The 20,282-nt window shown below is 38.9% G+C and overlaps 2 protein-coding genes across 4 annotated transcripts in view; one reads left to right on the top strand and one right to left on the bottom strand.

Annotated features, from left to right (window-relative positions):
- Positions 1 to 6,464, top strand: part of LOC105144233 (uncharacterized) — a 242,057-nt gene extending 235,593 nt beyond the window's left edge. For both annotated transcript variants that reach the window (XR_015546775.1, XM_087411509.1), the window contains exon 5: positions 4,257 to 6,464. Coding sequence is in view for 1 of the 2 variants with exons in the window: in XM_087411509.1 (XP_087267635.1) it covers positions 4,257 to 4,548 (292 nt within the window). In the remaining variant the exon portion in view is untranslated. The remainder of the gene's footprint in view (positions 1 to 4,256) is intronic.
- Positions 1 to 20,282, bottom strand: part of LOC105144232 (uncharacterized) — a 303,924-nt gene that overhangs the window by 138,052 nt on the left and 145,590 nt on the right. The window lies entirely within an intron of this gene.

Raw genomic sequence — 20,282 nt, 5'->3', positions numbered from 1 at the left:
GAAACAAACTTTGCTTAGTTATAAATTATAAAAAATGACAATCCTCTGAAACTAACATGAATCTATTAAACCCATTCAATTATATTCCTCCAAAGCTGACGGTAGATCTAATACTCTACCATCAGTAATCATTTGGATAACAAAGATTCTGATGACTAAAAGTAATTCAGCTTTTTCTGTAATGTAATGTTAATAAAAATATATATTTTTCACGATAAAATTATTTACAGATTTTAATATATTATTCTAGCATTATCTTTATAAAATACTTATAGTATCAAATTATTAAATTATTAGGCAATTTAATTTGTGATATTACTACTGTAGTTCAATCGGGTTTGCGTTTCAAGACTAAAAAATCAATTCGATACGCAACTTAAATGACTACAAAGGTATATAAATTCACATAGTATTATTTAAACATCTAAGATCCAGCTTAACCATTAAAAACTTTCTTCTTCTTATTGTGACTTCTTGTTGTTTTCACATTTACAGTCCTAGAAACTCTTAAGAAATACATTATTATATTTGGATTTATTATTAATTCTTAATTTTTATACTTATTATTGTAGCAATTGTCATTTTACATAAAAACAATTTAATTTTTTAAATGTTATATCTGTAAATTTGGATTATTCTTATTAAAATATATTTAATATTCATTCTTTTTGTATGAGTTATGTCATTTTAGTTCCTTGAGATTAATTAATGCCTTTTAATCATCATCAAGTGTCTCACAGACTCAGTATCAGTAACTATGTTACAGATTTTGGTGTCAGCTTTAGAGATTAAAATTAATAAGCAAGCGATAGAAAAAGCTGAATTTCTGTCTTCCATTTTTCACATAGAAGGATATGATAGTTTTCTGAATAAACGCTGACTTTTAGTCATTCTATCGTTAAACGAGCTATAACGGCGGGAGTAGTTATTGAGGATAATAAAGAGATGAGTCACGCTGAGTTCAGCCCATAGCGGAATCGGCGCAATTTTCGTCGGCTCTCGTCGCAGAAATTGCGGACGGCGGCGCGCTCGCGTGAATTTCTAGCAATTTTCTCCGGCGAGAAAAAGTCGACGTCTGGATAAAACGTAAAGTAGGCGTGGAAAAAAAGGTGAAAGCGGATAAGCAGTGACGTGGATGGAACTAGAATGGCTTGGACGAGCCAGGGATATGACAGATATGTTGTTCGGCTTTAATTATAGGGGCCCACGTGAGTGATGTATCTCACGCGAGCCGCCGCCGTGCTCGCCCGTATCTACGCCGTGGCACATCTCGAAAAAGAAAAGATCGCGGCTCTTGCGGCGCGGGTAAGGCACCGATCGATCCTTGCGCTAATATATTCCGGTCCCTGAAGGACACCCCACCCCTCGGAAGACAATATTTTCGGGTTTGGCTTGGTCATCAGTTTGTAATTAAAAGTTCTCCCCCTCTCCCACCGCCGCTATTCCCGATGGGACCGTGTGGCTGGACCCTGTGTCATTATTTTGTACCGCGCGGCGCCAGGACCCAGTATCTCATTCTTCCACTGGAACACGGTGCCGGGGACAGGGGGGTCCGATGTAACGGGTGTACCAGGAAGAAATCCTCGGTTCCGACTTGGCGCGACGAGTAATTTAACATGCGATCCGGGCATCTTCAAAAATTAACAGCGCGATTAATCGGCGCCGATACTCCACGAGTAATTGCCGCCATTACGCCCGTGATTGCGCGGCGATTACTAATTAACGCACTGTGTACCGCTGATTAACCAGTCGCTCGATTACTTCGACGATCGACAATCGGGCCCGCGCGGGTAGGTATTTCATCACTGATCAAACGAGTGTCGGTTACAGCGGTTACTCTTCAATGGTGGAGGACCAGCGTAATTACCTAGTACTACGCATGGAAAGAACGGTTTTGTTAAAGTGTGGCTAAAAAGCCACATACAGAAAATGATTTTATTTCGACTATATCAAAATAATAATAGGTATATAATCAAACTAATTACTACACTGAGAAAAATGATCTGATCGGATTAAATAGTAATTCTAGTGGAAAATGGACGAATCATAATTTTCTGGTTAAATCTAATAGAATTCTAGTTGAGATAACTGGAATTTTGATTGATAATTATTCTAGTAAAAATAAGAATTCTAATAGATTTTACCAGAAATATTGTATCAGCCAGAATTCCGGTTATCTCAACTAGAATTCTAATAAATTTAGTTAAACAGAAAATTCTGATTCGTCCATTTTCAACTAGAAATTTTTTTTAGAATATTAGAATTTAGGATATGTAGAAAAAATATTGAAACATATTTTCAAATCTGCACCTAACCAAATTTTTGGATATTTTAGCAAAATTGTTCGTTTCGTATTCAATTTTCATTTAAAACTTCATCGGCATTAATATAGTCAGCAAATTAGGTAGAGTATATCTAAAGCTCCGATTATTATTTTGTAGTACCTTAATTAACACTGACATGACTAGATTAAATTAATATTACGTAAGCCTAGCTGATGATTATTAATACAAATTGCTATTTCGCTGATGAGTTAATCAGCATCAACGCGTTTGATCAAATGTCCTGTTTCTCTCTTTGTCTCCCTCTCTCTCTTTCTCTCTCAATCTTTCTACAGATATTACAACAAGAGTCATAATCTACTCCACAACTTGAATCTTGTTAATCATTCGATCGCGCGACTCGCCGTAATCGGAGCGAAGAGACTTGTTTGTCGCGCTTGCATGCTCCGCGTCGTAGCACCCGGTATAGAAAATCATCATAGGTGCGTGTCTACGGGTCTTTTTTTAAAAGCGTATATAGAGATGGGCGGAATGCCGGCCACGTTTTATTTACGGCCATTGGGACAGTTTTTAATTTGTTCTCCCTCGGGGGAGGTGGACCAGCTAGAACGGGAACAGAAGAGAGAGGGAGAGAGAGAGAGACTTTGCTGTCTGGTCTTTAAGGAGTTTTCGACCTGTTAGTCGTTAGAGTCCAAGGAGGCGTTTCTACGATCTTCTGGCAGTTCTGGCGTGGGAGAGGGAAAGGGACTCGGTCCTGAAGAGGTGGCGGCGGTGGTCGACACTAATAAATCCTTAATTATAATTGCGCGAACGCGTGACGAGAATAACTTTCTGATTTAATTATCGGATCGATGGCTGTTATCGGCCGGTCGCTGGAACGATTAGTCCTAATGTTTTCGAATTCGGACGCTGGGACAGGTCAAAGGTCGCTTGTCGCAGCACATTATCGTATTTTTATGTTTGTTAAATTTGTCATGAGTGGTATACATGCAAATACAATCGCTGCTGTTCGATACGAAAAAAATAATTTTTCTCTTAATTTTAAATTAAGGAAACTTATCGTCTACCTAAATGACATTAAAGAAATAACATTAAGAAGAATGATTTCTTTGAAGATGAAGACGCAATATCCGTTTCTTTATCAATTCCAAAAATACATTATATACTCCATTCTATCTAAAAAAAAAAAAGAGAAAGAAGAATCAGATGTCTTGTGATGTTTGCATAGCGTCTTCAATTCCATTAATTTCGAATATTTTTCTCAGAATTATCCTTTCAAGGATAGAAGAGCTAAAAACATTCTTCATAAAGTATTATTCTTTTTTCTCCTCCCCTCATTAAGTGACATTTTTTTTGTCAGACGTTCAGCAACAGCAATCACCGACTTGATTGCCTGTCCTAAGAACGCAAAGATGAGATGCTCTGTAACTCGAAATTATTTTTGTCAAAGTCGAAAAAATCATATAGCTGAATACCGGATTGTCTTCCTACATCGTCAATTTCAAGCCTTGTCGTTCGTCGTGAGTAATTGGGAACAGGTCCATTCAAGTATATAGCTGTTTTTTATCATTACCAAGAATTTGGGATCTGTCAAAATGTCCCGGCCGCAGTTGCGTTAATTACGGGTCCTCCGGGGCCTCACTGGAGTCCGGAATAATTATAATAATCAAAGGGACACGCCCCTATACCCGCTTCCTCCCATTTCTCTCGTCCCTCTCATCTCTCACCTGACTAGAAACAGACGGTTGGACAGACTTTTTGGTATCATGATTCGTACGACTAAGAGTAGAGACGAATGACAGGACAGAGGATAGCAGAAAGCATACGAAAGTGCGTTATTATTCCGCCTCGGCCGTCTCGTTTCCCTCGCCACCTCGGAGGCACGTCGACGGAGCTCGGCACTCGCATCAAGTGGCACCGATCGCGCAAAGAAAAGAAATTAATGTGGTTAATTGCAATTTGTTTTCGTTTCAGAAATCGAGGTCGTCATCATCGTCATCATCGTCATCATCGTTATACGTCGTCGCCATCATTGTTGTCTTCGTTGATTCACGCCCCACGGCTACGCACGACACGATGGATCGATGATCTATCCTGGAGCGATCTATCTCGCCCCTCTCGTAGACGGAAAGGAGGAGAGTTCTCGGGCCGGGACAGAGACCGAGGGTCTGATCGGGGCCTGACCTTTTCTGTCTCCGCTGATTTACGAGCGCCGGCAACGAGCAGAAATCGAACTGGAGCGACCGCGACGACGGGGCACCTTTAATTACGGGACACCAGCTGGCTGCGCGGCCGAGATCGGTGAACTGTCAGAATCGTTCGCCGGCCGATTTCTCGCCACGCGATAACCGACCATCACGGCGCTTTTATATAGAAAAGTTGTTTGCAAGTGTTGGTTATCAATATGCCATAGTATTATAACACGATTTTTTGCAGCGTATTTTATCACGATACCGAATGCGATTTACGTATTCGATTAATTTTACAATTGATATACAAACATTTTCGTGGCTATATGGCAATGTAGTAGAACTTTTTAAATATAATTAATAACAATAATAAAATTAATTAGTAATCTACCTATGTTAATATTTTCCACAAATTTTGATCTTCTTTCAAAAATAAAATTATTGTAAATTAATAATCAAAATGCAAGAAAAAATTCAAGATAATTTCAGGACGAAAGAAGGTCCATTCTCGCATCGGCATCCTCTTGCTATATTTCTTTTCATTCTATGAATACATAAGACCGTCAACCTGAACTCTTATAAAATCGTCTCGGTACCTAATCACTTGATCGCCTGTTCAACGAACATAAAAAAGTTTCGCGTAATTCGCATTCTATCCGCGGACGACGACCTTAATGAAAACCACTGCGCCTCTGTCATTAAGGATCCCGTCTCACCTCAACCTGCTCCCTACGTTCCTCGCTCTTTGTTTCATTGGTCGGTGTTGTGCGAAGCTCCGGGCCCTCACGTGTGGAAGGGAGAGGGAGGACCTGCGGGGGTCCGAAACCGTCTGTCATCTCCGAACGACTAATGGTTGCTTCACGCTGCTTCATTATATTTTCTAAATGTAAATTCGTACAAGGTCCCAGACTCTCTCTCTCTCTCTCTCTCTCTCTCTCTCTCTCTCTCTCTCTCTCTCTCTCTCTCTCTCTCCCTCCCTCTCTCTCTTTCTCTCTCTCTCGTATAGCGCCTGGAGGCCGGGGGGGTCCTTATAAAACTTGGGACTCTTCCTCGCATTACGACAGACGAGGTCGACGGGGCGGGATACGGAAGGGACGAGAGGAGGGGACGAGGAAGGTTCAAGAGTGAATCCAGCCGCGGGCTAGAGTCGCGCATCGTTGATTGCAGGCGACAGTTTATGGTCCTGTCTCGTCCTGCGGACCAATTAGCCCTCTAGCTTCCAAGAAGACCCACTCCTGCGAGCTCTCCCTCCCCTACACTTTTCTCTTTCTCTGTCGCTACGGTCCTTTTATTATTTTACGACCGGCGTTAGCGCGCGACCACCGCCTCGACATTCGTATGGGACGCCCGGTAGACAACAGTAACTTTCACGCATATTTTATAGTCTGAAATTGTATTATGTCTCGGAGCCGAAGGGCTTCGCTCGATCGGATTCGCTTCTTCCCGCGCCAATATAACACAAGAAACAAAGACTTTTTCTTAGCGCCATACATCATAAAGATCGATGAAGAAGAAGACAATATCGTTACATTAAAATAATATGGGTTTAAAATTTGTATTCCTTTAGATAAGGATTATTAAGTAATGCAGCGTAAAACTATTTTGTGATTTCACGGTGTTGGTCTGTCTGTCCATCCGATTGTCCGTTCTCAGAAACGACTTAACTTTTTTCAAATTTTGTTTTTACAATGGATACACAAAGACTTTTTTCATCGAGGCAAAGTAGGAGCCAAATTAATTAACTATAATAGAGTCAAAGGGCAAAATCAATTTTAGTATTCTTCAACTTAAAAGTTTTTCGCTGCACTACTTATTATTAGTGATCTATCACAAAGGATTTATTAAGAATTGTATGTAATATTGTATACTTTACTTTAAATAATATTTCTTTACAATTATTTTTGTAGCCCATCAATTGAGAGATGTTTATTCGATCTATCTGTATTTAGTTGTTTCTTGTTCCTTTTACGCAATAAATTCAAATGTTATAAAATATATTGTAATACAGAAATCAATCATAATCAGTCATCGCCAATGAAAGGACATGATGTAAGTATTGTTTTAAAAAGGGGAAAAAGGCTCATTACTTAACATAATATTCCGTAACTTAATTTCTTCACTTTTTTCCTGAAGTCTGATCTCACTGCAATATCCTTTTTGTCCGGGTTGATGATGGAATATGTCTTGTGTGAGTCGAAGGAAGACATATGATTTAAAATCATTCGCCAGGCAGAATTAATGCCTCGATAGTGGCAGTTACAATTACAAAGCGAGAATCATGACGTACACATAATCGACTGTTCAAAGAACGTTCTTTGTCCCGTTTTCAAGCTTTCAGTCAATCATTGACGGCGACCTTGGAGAAATCGGCACAAGTTAATTAGCGGCGTGTATTATGTAATTGATTTTACCATATGCATCACATCGTGCGAAAAAAAAATATGGCTGAAGGCGACAGAAACTATACTATGTACCAATGAATTCTCGTCGTTATACTAAAGTTCTTTAAATATTCCTCAGATAATTTCAATATTTTCTACATGTTATGATATTGTATAATAGACAAAATATAAATTACTTCTTTAAAAATAAATTCGATTGCAATATTTATTAAATTAAATGAAGGTTGAAAGAAAATTAGCATTAAAAAAACTTTACGATATAAATACATAAAATTGAAGAAAAGGAGAGTAAGAGAAAAATGAAGAGAAGACATTTTTTTGGAAAGTGAAATCTATGCAGACATTAAACAGACTTCCAAAATTGTCTTTGATATCCGATTAAGTTTTATGAAATCTCTACTTAAATTCGTATTATCTTAATTTCCTCAAGTCTCTTTTAGTGTCTCGTTTCAATTTAAAAAAAAAAAAAAAAAAAGAAATACATCGATTTCATTAATTTCAGATAAAATGACGCTCTTTGCGATAAAAATGAGATGTCTCCAAGATTTGTAAAAACTTTATTGCCCGACACGAATCGCGTTATGGAATGTTTGATTCGCGCATTCCTCTGAGACAACCTGTTTCAGTCGTTTGTATTTCCCCGCGCGCGGCACGAGACGCGTCGAGTAATCGACGTCGCGGGTCCCGTCGCGGTAAGAAAGAATTCGTTCGTGGGGGGAAAAAAGCAAACGAGAAGGCGCAGGGGCCTCACGATTGCCCGGAGCGTCGTCGACGATGCGTCGCGGCTATTATGGGGCCCAGGTCTTTTTGCGAGGCGGACCGATCGGTGGGCCATTGTCTCGAGATGATTGCAACACGTTCGGGGCTGCTTATAATATAGGGACTCGACGAATATAGGGTCCCTCCTTTCCCCCCCCCCCCTTTCCTATCTCTGTCTCCTTTCCCGCCGGCCTGTTTCTCCGCGCGGGCCTTGTTGCGCGTCCCCGAACCCACTTTGGAAGCTGCGGAGCAGAAGCGGTCCCGGACTCGACCATAGCACAGAGACACACGGAAGGGCGGGTACCCGATTGTTCCCCTACCTCTCTCTCTCTCTCTACCTTCTCCGATGAAGAATATGGATCCTGGTTAATGGGATCGCCACGGATCTCCGTCTGGAGCCCTTTGGTCCCCTCTCGTTTTCTTCTTTCTTTTATTCTCAATGTTATATGTAAGTAGAGAGAAGACAAGTTGGTGTGTCAGATTTTTCTTTAAGATGCTTCTATACAAGTTATTGTTTGCTAAATAAATTTGTTAAGCTATAAAAGTCTATACATCTATATATATATATATATATATATATATATATCTCTATAAAATTTTTAGAAATTATATTTCAAAAAGTGCTGTAATGTATTTCTATTAATTCATTTATCAATCACGTATTTGTATCTTTAATAGCCCGTACCAGAAATTTAGATTGAGATTAGATCGAAATTTAACCAATCAGAAGAAAAAAAAATCAATATCAAGTTTAGTGAACTTCGATTTAATTGGTCAAATTCCAACATTGATCTCTAGTCTAATATGGACTTCAAATTTTTAACAATATTGAACCAATATACACTTTAAGCAATGCAATCTTCTTTGGCAAATATTACTTCGTTTACAATCTGGACTGCATTTATTCGCAGAGAATCTTATCGCAGGAACTCACGAAAAGATGTCGATATCCGATTGCGCGTGAGGATACGCGGGAGGAATCTTATGTTCCATTCGTGGGAAGAAAAAAGAGAAGGGACGTTCAGTTAATGGGATCGTCTTGGATCGTCATACCTTTTTTCTTCGTTCTGGTCCCAGCTCGTTCCTTCGCCTCCTCACTCCCGGTTCCGCTTTACCGCGGCGTCTTGAGAGAGGACTTTCGGGGACTACCTCGACGACAACACCCAATGAACGACCGCAGAAAAACTCAAGCAATTTGAGTCTCCCCGTTGCTTATTACCAATCGCCTCGTCAGTCACAAATTGGCTTGGTGGGACCGGTGTGTGCATCGTGCTCCGAACTCCCTTCAGGACCTTCTCGTCCTCCCTTCTGGTCCATCTCGTTTTCTTCTGTGGCTCTTCGCTTCCACGGTTCGAAACCACACATACGCACACGCGCACAGCGCGTGTACGTAATATATATCTGTATATGTATGAGATACCCGGGTCGCATTTGCAAGTGAGATTAAATACACCCAGGTTGACGAGAGACGTTCGCACGTTTCTCCCTACCGCGAAACAGGAGAATCGTCAGAAGATACTACCATTTTTCGTGGATTCTTTTCTCGCAGCGCGCCGACTCGTTACGAAAATTCCTGTCGAAAGGCGTTCATGTGGATTCGGATTGCAAATTCGTAGTGGCTAAGTCTGAGACACCAAGCAAAGGAGACCGATCGTAAAAATTCATTACGCAGCACGCGAGTATTAGCTGCGCGTTTTACGCTCTTTCCTTTTTTGCTTTCTTTTTTTCCTTGCTTCAGTGCGACATTAGCGCGTCGATGAAACCGGCAATTATTCTTCGACGCGAGCTTGACAGGGAGCGATAAAAAAATTATGATAAAAATGGCGCGCGTGAAACGCGGAAGAGCGCGCGATTTGCGCACAACAGCTGTCTCGCCTACTGACCCAAATACGCCGCGGGGATTTACCGCCGGTGTATGTTCATGTGGGTGTCAAGTTCGCGAGTGCGAGTGCGAGAGCGCGGTTGCGTTGCAGGGGCAGTTTATCACGGCGGGATTGCCGGGATTACCGGGACGACAAACCGGCGATCGCCCAACTTATTATTGGTTATTGATCGGTTATTTATTCAAATGAATGCAGATTACCGTGGCGGGTTTTCAATGCTCCGCCAGTTAGCGGGCGCAATGAATAAATTGCTACTGGGCGCGTGCACGCCGGTACTTAGCGTCGTTCTTCTTCAAGGTCCCCTTCTTCAATCTCCCTCCCACCCCCCTCCCTTTCTTTTTCTTTCACTCCCTCTCTTTCACTCAATGATATTAAATTTGCACCGCCCTAATAATTTGCCGTCACAAATGAATCCATAATTATTTCGTAAATTATTACGAACCTTCCTAGATGAGACACGCCCTCTTAATTATAATCTCAGAACGCGCCAAATGTTATACCTAAATTTACGTACGTATAAAAACTTATAATTACCAAAAGATTGGATGCACAATACGCTATGAAACAATTCATTACGAAAACAGACATAATAATTTTTGATAAATATAAAAATCCTGCGCTTCCCAATAAACGTAGATAAAGACTCATCTTCCTATGCAACTACGCGTACTTTAATTTCGGATAAAACTCGTAAACACACTCTAAATTTCTGCCAATTAATATTGATCCAAATTGGATCATCTCTCATTCGATGCATCTAATTTATAGAGAAACGTATCTCTTAATCGAAACGCAAACGAAGCACGTCTATCGATTATCTTGCGCGGCGTGTTTCATCCTGACTGCAGTTCTGGGAGAGTCGTGGATATTTCGTAAATCTCCTAACAACCTCACCTAACTCTCAGGATGTGCCCGCAACTCGGCCTTCACATAAACACTTGTGAAACACGGTCCTGTACGGCACGGTCCGCCGTCGTCGTTGTTGTCATCCCACGCAGTTACGCGTCGTGGTATCGGACGCCACGAGAGAGGTGCGAATCTTCGTGCCCTCAAAAGAGCCATTCCTCATCTCAGCCGCGCTGCCACAGATCGGCGCGTCCCCGCTGTCTGTCCCCCTTACGAACCCCCGAACCTCTCTCCCTCTGTGCCGCAAACGAAGGTATCGTCCCGAAGAGCGCCGCCGATGCGCATCCCACGCGCATGAATTAAAGGCCGCGCTCTCGGCTGGTTAGTCTTGATTTATCCCCGAGCATCGGTCTTCCCTCTTCTTTTGTTTCGTCGCTTCTCTCGGACTGCTCCGAGGTCCCCCTTCGTCTCTCCTATATAGCCGTCGCGGGGCGTTTGGTGCACCTACGAGAGATGCCTTCTTCAACCCACCTCCCCTTCCTCTCCCTTGTTCCTCCTCTTCTGCAGACTCTCCTCGCCCCGCTGCGGCCGCGCCGTTACCCTCTCGTAATAATCCCGCGAGAAGTCGGGGCCCCGTCCCTAACAAATGCGCTGTTTTCAGTGTGCCGTGAGCGCGCAGTCATCCCGCAGGACCTCACGACGTGGCGGCCATTAGTTTAACCGGGAAACGTGATGGAAAGGTTGCCTGCGTGCCGGCATAACGCCGGCTAACAAACATTGTTGTGACTTCCACGGGGTGAAACCGGGTATCCGTCATCTCGCTGATCTCACTCGGCCGCTTCTTCGTCTTCGTCTCTTCTTCGCCGGGTTCGCCTCCCTCGCTTCCCTCCTCACCTTGCCGGTCGCCCGTTCCTCCCTCAACTTCCACAATCACCGACGCATTGTCGAGCTAAGAGATTGCCCTCTACGCCCGAGAGTTATGCGCTTGGGATGACTACGCCTCCTTGAATTCCCTTCGCAGGTCGCTTCTGGTGCCGGTAACAGTGCCGGTAACCCGTTGTTCCAAGGTAGTCCAAAGCGTAGCGGCCGGTTCGAAGACGCGTTAAGGGACTGTTTAATATGCAGAAGTCATTACTTGACAAATGAAACTCTTCTCCCCTTTCTTCTTCTCCTCTTGTCTTAAACGATGCATTAATCTCCTATCTTCCGCTTCATCTTTCCTTCGTCTTTCCTTTTAAGCTCTAATAAGCGATAATCATCAATCGTCTCCGATAAGTTACATATTTCTAGCTGATGAATACTGCATAGAATACTACATGAATCAGTATATGACTTTGTACGAGAAAGGTTAAGCATTTACTAGTGACGTATATGTAAGATAGATAGCGATTGTCGTTGTTACACAATCTTCTTCATGTGATAAGCTATGAAATATTTATATCAAATTATTATACGATTAGATCATATTTTTAAATATTTTTCTATTTATAATATTATTGCTCTGTTATTACTTGCTGGTCATATTTATCACTTGCTATCGAAAGTGTATAAACATAATTGAAAAAATACGACGGAGGCATACTTGTCATCATTATTAATACTATTAATTTGTTTACAATTAGCGATAGATAGATATACAATGTCAATAGATATCGTATTGAGGCAAGCAATATTAATTGCATTATGTTTCTTCTCTCTTCAAAATCATATAAATTTAAATTAAAAGAATAAATGTTTTACGTATCATAATTATTACATTCTTGTAAGATTTCTCTCTATTTTTTAATAATATATATATTTCTCCAAAGTTGCGTAAGAAAATTAGGCATTGTTAACAAGCTTTTTAGAATGCTTAGTTGATCGAAATATTTATGTAAATCACAATAAAATTGAATCAACAGATCTCGATATGCATTCGTTATCATTTTTGAATATGCAATTTCTTTCATATAATATGCACATACTCATCGGAGTTGAATCGTATAAAAGTTGACACGCGCAGCATTTTATATGTATTTATAGTTAAAATGACTGCGTAAGTAATTAATTCAAGATTACACAATTATTCATCATCTATCGATAAGCAAATTTTTATTTAAGGATATATGTGTCACAATTCCAAAATACTTTGAAAAATATAAAAATTTCGTAAATTTTTATTATTACATCTAAATTTCTATATAAAATTTGAATATAATTCTCTTGTTGGTTTAATATTATTAGATTTTTTTTATTTGCCTTGACTCTTACGTACAATACGTTTTGTAATACTTATTTGCAAATTTTTGATAAGGTAACATTATGAATTAAATTAAAATTTTTTATACATACATACTAATAAAACTCTATATATTCGCGTTCACGCAAAAGTTCATTTTAATCCACTTAATTATTTAAAAGTTATATTTACTTAAAACTGAACAAAATATACATAGTAATTGTGCTGCATAAGCCATTAAAAGCCAAATAATTTGCTTTTTGCAATTGGTTTCAAGGCACATTTATGACAAAGCTTTTGACTGATACGAGCTTTTTTGATTGATATTTTTAACTGATATTATATAGCCAAAATACATTTCAGTGAAACAGATGAGGATGTGACATACCCTTGCAAGATATAACTTCTATAACTTTTTAAAAAATACTGCGCGCAAATTGTCATTTCGTAGCTGGAATTGACAGTCGTACTAAATTAATATACTTATAGTGAAGTTATAATAGCATGGCGTATAAGATGGGTTATCCACATAGTCTGCCATGTTAAGTTTTTCCATCTGGTTCGCAAAAGGGTTAACCTTCTGGTTAACCTTCTGCAATTAATTTTCCAATATTTGTTTCTATGATAAATACGTGTTTTTATTTCTCGTTTTACATATTTGAAATAATTGATTACATATTATAATAAAAAACTGCTTTCCAAACGTTTTAAAACAATTTCATTTTTGGGTCACTTTTGACTCTGCGTTTCACATGGAAGTATCACGACGTCCGAGAGTAAATACAACATTCATCGTATAATAACTTTGTGATAATATCGATATCAAGTTTGCTTCTATTAGCACTGATAATGACGTTAATGTTACACGTAAACTGCTGATACCTCGAGTTTATTGTTTTATTCTTTCCCTATCGATGGAAGGGGGACAGTTTAAGGAAATATATTTCAATGGTTACGATACCGGGTATATCTTAAACGAGAGCCCACCAATGTAAATTCGCGGTAGTCCTCAGAGGGAACATCATTACGGCTGCTTTTCTTCTTTTATTCTTCGGACTCATCGAAGTGGCTTTTCATTCCGTGGCAGAGAAAGGAGAGCGAGAAATAGATAGAAAGAAAGAAAGAAAGAGATAGAGCAAGGCGTGCGCGGAAAGCGGCAAGCGGGAGTTAATAAAGCGGGAAGACGCTAATTAGGCGGCCATTAAAACGATAAGCGATGACACGTGGTTGACGTTCGTACATACGACATGTTTTAGTTTTGTCTTCTCGGGATAACCTCGCGTGATAAACCCCGCATTGATATTTTTGTCTCGATGTCACTCACGTTGCGCGCTTTCGCGAACAACGACGGTAGTGTCAACGCACGTATCTAGTAAATTTGCTCTACTATTTCTGCGTTTGTGTAACAATAACAATCATTATCTTATACTTTATATATACGTCACAAGTAGAACATGATTTTTCTTGTATAAAATCGTTACTGATTCATGTTTTTTGTGTGGTATCTATCAGTTAGAAATATGTAAATGCACTTGTAGGCTGTCTCGGAAATTATGTTATGTAGCAATTTTACACAGATCAATAATTCACTTTTCCTTCTGTGATATTTTTATTTTATACATTCCGGGAAAAGAGATGAAGCTTATTTGAAAATAATTTAAGTAGCGTGATCGATTTGTATTCGTAACCGAAGTTTTCTGATTTTTAATCGCTTGTAATACGATCAAGACACTCGTACATTGACGTTGAAATTATTGCAATTTCTCGTAATTTCTACGTATGATGTGGATAAAGAGCGCGATTCCTGGAATTTTCTGTACAGGAAACACGGTGCTCTTTTTCTTTCTCGTTGCGAAGCGGGATCATGTAAACTTCAGCCTTGACAGGCGACCCGCGTGACTGTGACAGCATTCGAGAGATATCGCGCGTTCGATAATTTCTTTGTTGGAAATAATGCGTGGTTTTGTGTCGCATTCGATGTTACCGAAGTGTTTGTTCTCATTCTTGACGATGTAACTCGTATATGTGCGTTATAAATCATATGATAGATATAATATGAGTGCCAATATTAAATTTTCATAACACAATTCAAGTCCCTTTACCACTCCAGATCTTATAAATATTTATATTTTTATTTTTTAAATAAAATAAAGAATTACGAAATAACATTCGTAATTTAAAAAAAATTAAGATAATTTCGTTTCTTCATCATTTCTTCTCTATTTTCATTGTTATTTATACATATAATTCCTTTATTTCAAAAGTGATACAATTGAAAAAATTAAGTTTTTAAGAAAAATTAAGTTTGCAAAAAGAGAAAAATTTCCTAACTTAAAAAAAAATTATATTTATTAATTTATATTAATATCAAAATAAATATACTCTTAGAAACATGATCAAACGTCATTTTTGTTTCACATTCTTAAAAAAAAAACACTTCTTGTGAATTTTGATGTCTTACATTATAACAAATCTGAAATAATTCATTAAAAGTGAAATAATTTGAAATATCAACAGTTTATATTTGCCTTGATCAGTTAAATGATTAAATTCAGAATAAAATAATATTTTTCAAACTTCCATCACCAAAACTGTTTTAATTGTAAATATTTTCTATAGAAGACTCATTTTATTTACAAAAAACGAAGTGTGTAACAATTCGAAGTGTGTAACTCATATAGAAGTTATCATATTTTTAAAAATCTTAAGAATGATAGTTAGAAGTGTTATTTGGCGGACTGTGAAGTTAAGTTAAATTCACTTAAGTTTAATGATTGGATAAAGTAATCTTTACCTAACCCAAAAATAACATTGTTTAGTTATATCACTTTTAAAATAAGAGAACAACTATAAATATTCATTAATCATTTATTCTTCAGAAACATTTTCTAGTTATATGTAACATACATATGTATCCATTTTAATGAGTATAAGGAAGACATTCTTATCTCTTAACAATCTTTCAAATCGTATCGCTTAAAACGAAGTAGCATTCAAAAATACTCGCAATTCTATCCCGAAAAGACCAAATAGAAGACGAAAGACACCGAATGACTGGCTCGATTATTGAAATCTCACCGAGTACGCATCAGAGTTCTACACCGAAGACCCGCAATTGTTTCGAGCCGAAAGAGATCGGGTCGGTCACTCATCAATATGGAGTAGCCCGGTGCCCAATCCGGTGTCAGCCCTCGGGCAGCCCTTTTGAAGGTTACGAGGCGGGTAGCATACTGTCATTCCTTTGATTGGCTTTTAGAGAGGGCCACCTCTCCTCTCGACTCTTTGTTTCTTCTCTCATCTGCGTCCCCTGTTCTCTCGTACTGTCCCTCGGCCCCCCTACTCTTACCTTCTCTTACTCTTCTCCAGTCTTCACTTTTATCCCGCGCTCTTTTCTTTTCCTTTTTTTAGTTTTAATCTGCCAGCGCTTTCAGCCAGACGAGGGACAGCGCCTTTTTGCTCCTGATCATCGCGCACTTCATCGTTTGCCGAAAGCTTTACTGTGATCCCAATAGACCGTATCGGCAATACCGTACCGGCAACGATACCGTAATTAGGACGAAGGATCGTATAATCATAGATTAAAATCCGTATAAGTACATTTAAATATGAAAAAACTCGTTTCGAGTTTGTCACGTTTGCATTCTCACAAATAAATGTAGAGATGAATTTTCGTTTACACTAAGAGAAAAATGATTGTAATTATCATAATTTAAGTCAGTAATTTATAATCATTTTCCATATCAGCTGAATATTTTTTATAACTATTAGGTGTTGGAATTAATTCGTAGCGTTTTACAAGTGATGGGAAGTACTTTCATTAATGTATTTTTTAATGCTCATGTGAAATAAATAACATTCTTTCATTAAAAAACGCTACGAATTAATTCCAACACCTAATATAAAAATAATTATTATTACAATATTAACGTTAGATGTAAATAGCACATGATACATAAAAATGATGTTTCTAACCATAATTATTTGACCATGCAGTTATAGTCATCAAATACTACACACTTTCCTCCGTTAATATATGAAATATTATATATATCAATTTCTGCACTAATTATTTCCGATAGATTATTTGAAAGACGGCAAGTTTTATCGATTACAAAATATGAGAAATCGACAAGTGGAAAATAGGAAATAATTTATCAAGGGACGAAGAGGCAACAAAGAGAATAGAATAGAATAGAGTAGAATAGAATCAGCACTTATTAAATATTTATTAAAGGAAAAGAGAGAAGAAGAGAAAGAGCGGATACGCCCGCATTAGGGCGCAAGAAGTTCGTAGATACTTCGCTCCGCGCGCGCGGTTAATTATCGATCGCGGGAAGTTTCCTCCGCGCGCGCGTCCAATTATAAATTATAATTAGGAACGTAGAAAATGAGGATGCGGCCGCACGCGCGCGCAGAATCTCGGGCGTGGAAAAAAAAAAATTGTTCTTGCCCGCGCGCGGACGGACGAGATTCCGCGGTGTATAAATAATTCCGCGCGATAACCGCCATCACCTGGTCGGGCAGGCAGTGTCGGAACTCCGTCGTGGGTCGTGGATTTCGATCGGCCGATGCGGCGCCATTCAGGAAGGAAACACATACGTTTCTTTTCTTTGACTATGCCTCGGCCCCGGAATTTCGTGTAATCGCATAGCGGCGAGGGCGCGTGCTACGAAAACGATAAGGATCTCCGCGACCATCTCGTTCTCTGGCACGGGCCACCTTCCCACACCCGAGGCAAATCCAACCACGGCCAATCTACCTGACCTATCTATCTGGTAACTATGGTAACCTTGATAACCCTTGCGAGCCCCTAATATCGAAGTTCCTCACCGAGGAACGCCTCACGTTCAAAACGGCGTTTATTCGTCGAATTGTAACTTCTTACCGGACGCTGTAACGTTTGGTCGATCTTACGACAATGCGAAGCTTAATCGAGTAAATTAAATTCTTCGAATTTCATATATAATATTTATTAAATTTTAACAATAAAAATAATGTCGCAAGGACAAGTAAGAGTGGAAAAGCGTGGTACTTGATGCGCAATAAATCATAATGACAAATATATTCCTGATTACGTACGTAAGAATCAATCAAATGTTTCGGTTTAATTTTAAGCCATCCTCAGAGATATTACAGTAATTATTTTGCAGTTAACATGCTCGGTGTGCAGTGTGAAGGAATTTTCATAATTGAGAAATGCATAAGTCAACTAGTTGTCAAGCCATATAAGTGAAAGCCAATGTAAAAGAGACTAGATCACAATATAAAATTTCAATAAAAATTGTAAGAGAAGAAGACAATACGTCAAATATAATAATATCTTATCATTATAATAGAATAACTAAATTCAAAAGTTAAAACATAAATGATATATAAATTTAATATTATAGAATGGATCGAATTAAAATGTAATGAATTTTGTTGTAGGAAACGATAACGGAATTTGGAAGAGGAAAGCGATAAAAATAACGTAACGTTGGTGGTTAATATAACTCAAAATGTAACTTTGTTGCACGCTTGTTCGCGGATTAGAGTAACTTGGTTGAATGAAATTGTGGGCTGTATATAATTCGATATAGTGTTCAGTTTTCCTCGACGGGCAATAAAAAGATAACATTGAGCTCTGAAGTTTGTCATTTACGTCACAGTATTTGTATCCTACGTTAGTTTCCCAATTGTTTTTTTCTTACCGGAGGTGTCGAAATTTAAAAGACGCATCTCGCAAGAACGTATCTCCGCGTTGCAGGTAACGCAGACTGTACGCGAGCGTATAATTACGTCGTTCCGTGCATCTCACGCCGAGTCTCGCGAAGGCATCCGATGCCGCGGATAAACAAGTTCAATTAGTCGAGAACGTCGTAAATGCACATTGAATGACGTTCGCTCTTTTTTTGCACAATAATTAGCTCCTCAAAGAAATTGCGAGATAAAAGCGACGGAGTGCGCTCCGCGCTTCCGATGTGTGCACGTTCGCCAAGCATCTTTTTTACGCACGCGTGTCGTACATCGTGCGATCGGCCTTTCTGTACGCGGGTCATTCACCGAATCATTAACGCGACGTGTATCGAACCGATTTCATATTATACGATCGCGTCCTAATCGGGTGACATCTCGATTTCTTTCCGCAAAGTCATCCTCCACAAAGAGTCGAAAAGGACGTCGCGTGAAAGCTACTAGAGAAAGGAATGCGTGATGAAACGTTTTTTTCTTTTCACATACTACTTTTCATCGTGGTAGAACATAAAGTTTATAACAGGAAAAGGAAAGAATGTCAAAGACTCGGAGCTTATATTCACAATAAGTGTCGTGTATTTATATATCTTTAAAATTGTCTCTTTAAATTTAAAATACGACATTAATCAATTTCAACTGTTATTTTATTTATCGATTATAGTCCTCTAATTCGCGATTACAGAGTAATAAAAAAGTGAATTTTGCTTAGTCATCAAATTATTATTCAAACAACAAGCTGATATTATTTGACTTCATTTTATCGTACAAACGATATAAAGGCATTAATTTTTTTATGTCAAAATGATGATAGAAATGTTAGTTTGCACCTGAATAATATTATAACGTAAATTTAAAAAAAAGGAAACTCTGTGTGTCAATTATTTATTGAATACTAAAACTCCACATCAGAGATTTTCATCGGTAAATTGAAGACCGCTCTATCAGTTGCTTAATAAAATTTATTTAAGAAAAGACTATCGTAAATGCATTCTTAAAGCACCTTAAAGCTTATATTAAAACTAAAGGTGCACGTTTTGAATGTTAATTATTATTTCTGGTATTTAATAAGATATCACTACCATTCCAGAGTTTGTATTTTTTTTTTGTAAATATATTATACATTACTAATAATATAAGAAATTATTAGGAATATATTTAAAAAAAAAAAACTTTTGTCATTCTATATCATAGAATTTTTGGTGACAATGAAATATGAAATCATAACGATCTCTTTCTAATGTAGGTTTTTCTATCTTTTCGTAACATAATGAACGCTCGTTCATGATAGATTGACTTTCAACTGGAAAGCTTTCTTATGAAAATGAAAACTCTCAGCGTTTCTCGCTTTTCCACGATGCAACTACTCTTGGCTATCGTAAATATAACGCACAATTAAAAGGCACAGGCAATAGAAAAAAGGAATAATAGATTTCAACCTATCGGAAATCGAATATATCAGAAGGTACAATTTCTAATAGCTTGAAACCTGTTATTCCCCGTTCCTGTTGCCTGTCCTTTTCAATTGTGCATTAGTGCTGAACTCTCTTTTCTTTTGCCCCGCGCCGGAACATTTATTTTCGGTGATGTAATTTTATTTCACGGCGAAACGTCTTTCCGTGGTGAAACGTACCTATCCGTTTGAAGTACGCGCTCACGTCGTCAAGAAGGACTAATGACGCCGCGAGAACGATCCAGCCCCATGTGGGCCCCGGGGGCTCATGCGCCGTCGTCGGCCCGGAACAAAAAAGGCTCGCGGTTGACTCCCCGACCTGGCGAAGGTCCGTGCGCTCGTCGCCCCCTGGTGACATTTCCCATTCTTCTCGGCACGCTATTACCAGGTCAAAGCCGCCGCCCCCGCGGGACGCCGCGCGCCGACGATGCGGTGCTCAAAGGGCCACTTTTCAGGTCGCTTTTCTGGGGGGGCATATCATACGTCTCTTGGCATCAGTTTATCGACAATCGTCGATATT

The sequence above is a fragment of the Acromyrmex echinatior genome, chromosome 11, assembly GCF_024713525.1.
Source record: "Acromyrmex echinatior isolate Ae372 chromosome 11, ASM2471352v2, whole genome shotgun sequence".
In the NCBI taxonomy this organism is placed as follows: Eukaryota; Metazoa; Arthropoda; class Insecta; order Hymenoptera; family Formicidae; genus Acromyrmex; species Acromyrmex echinatior.
The sequence above is the reverse complement of the archived record's forward strand: the minus strand, read 5'-3'. Positions and strand labels throughout refer to the sequence as shown.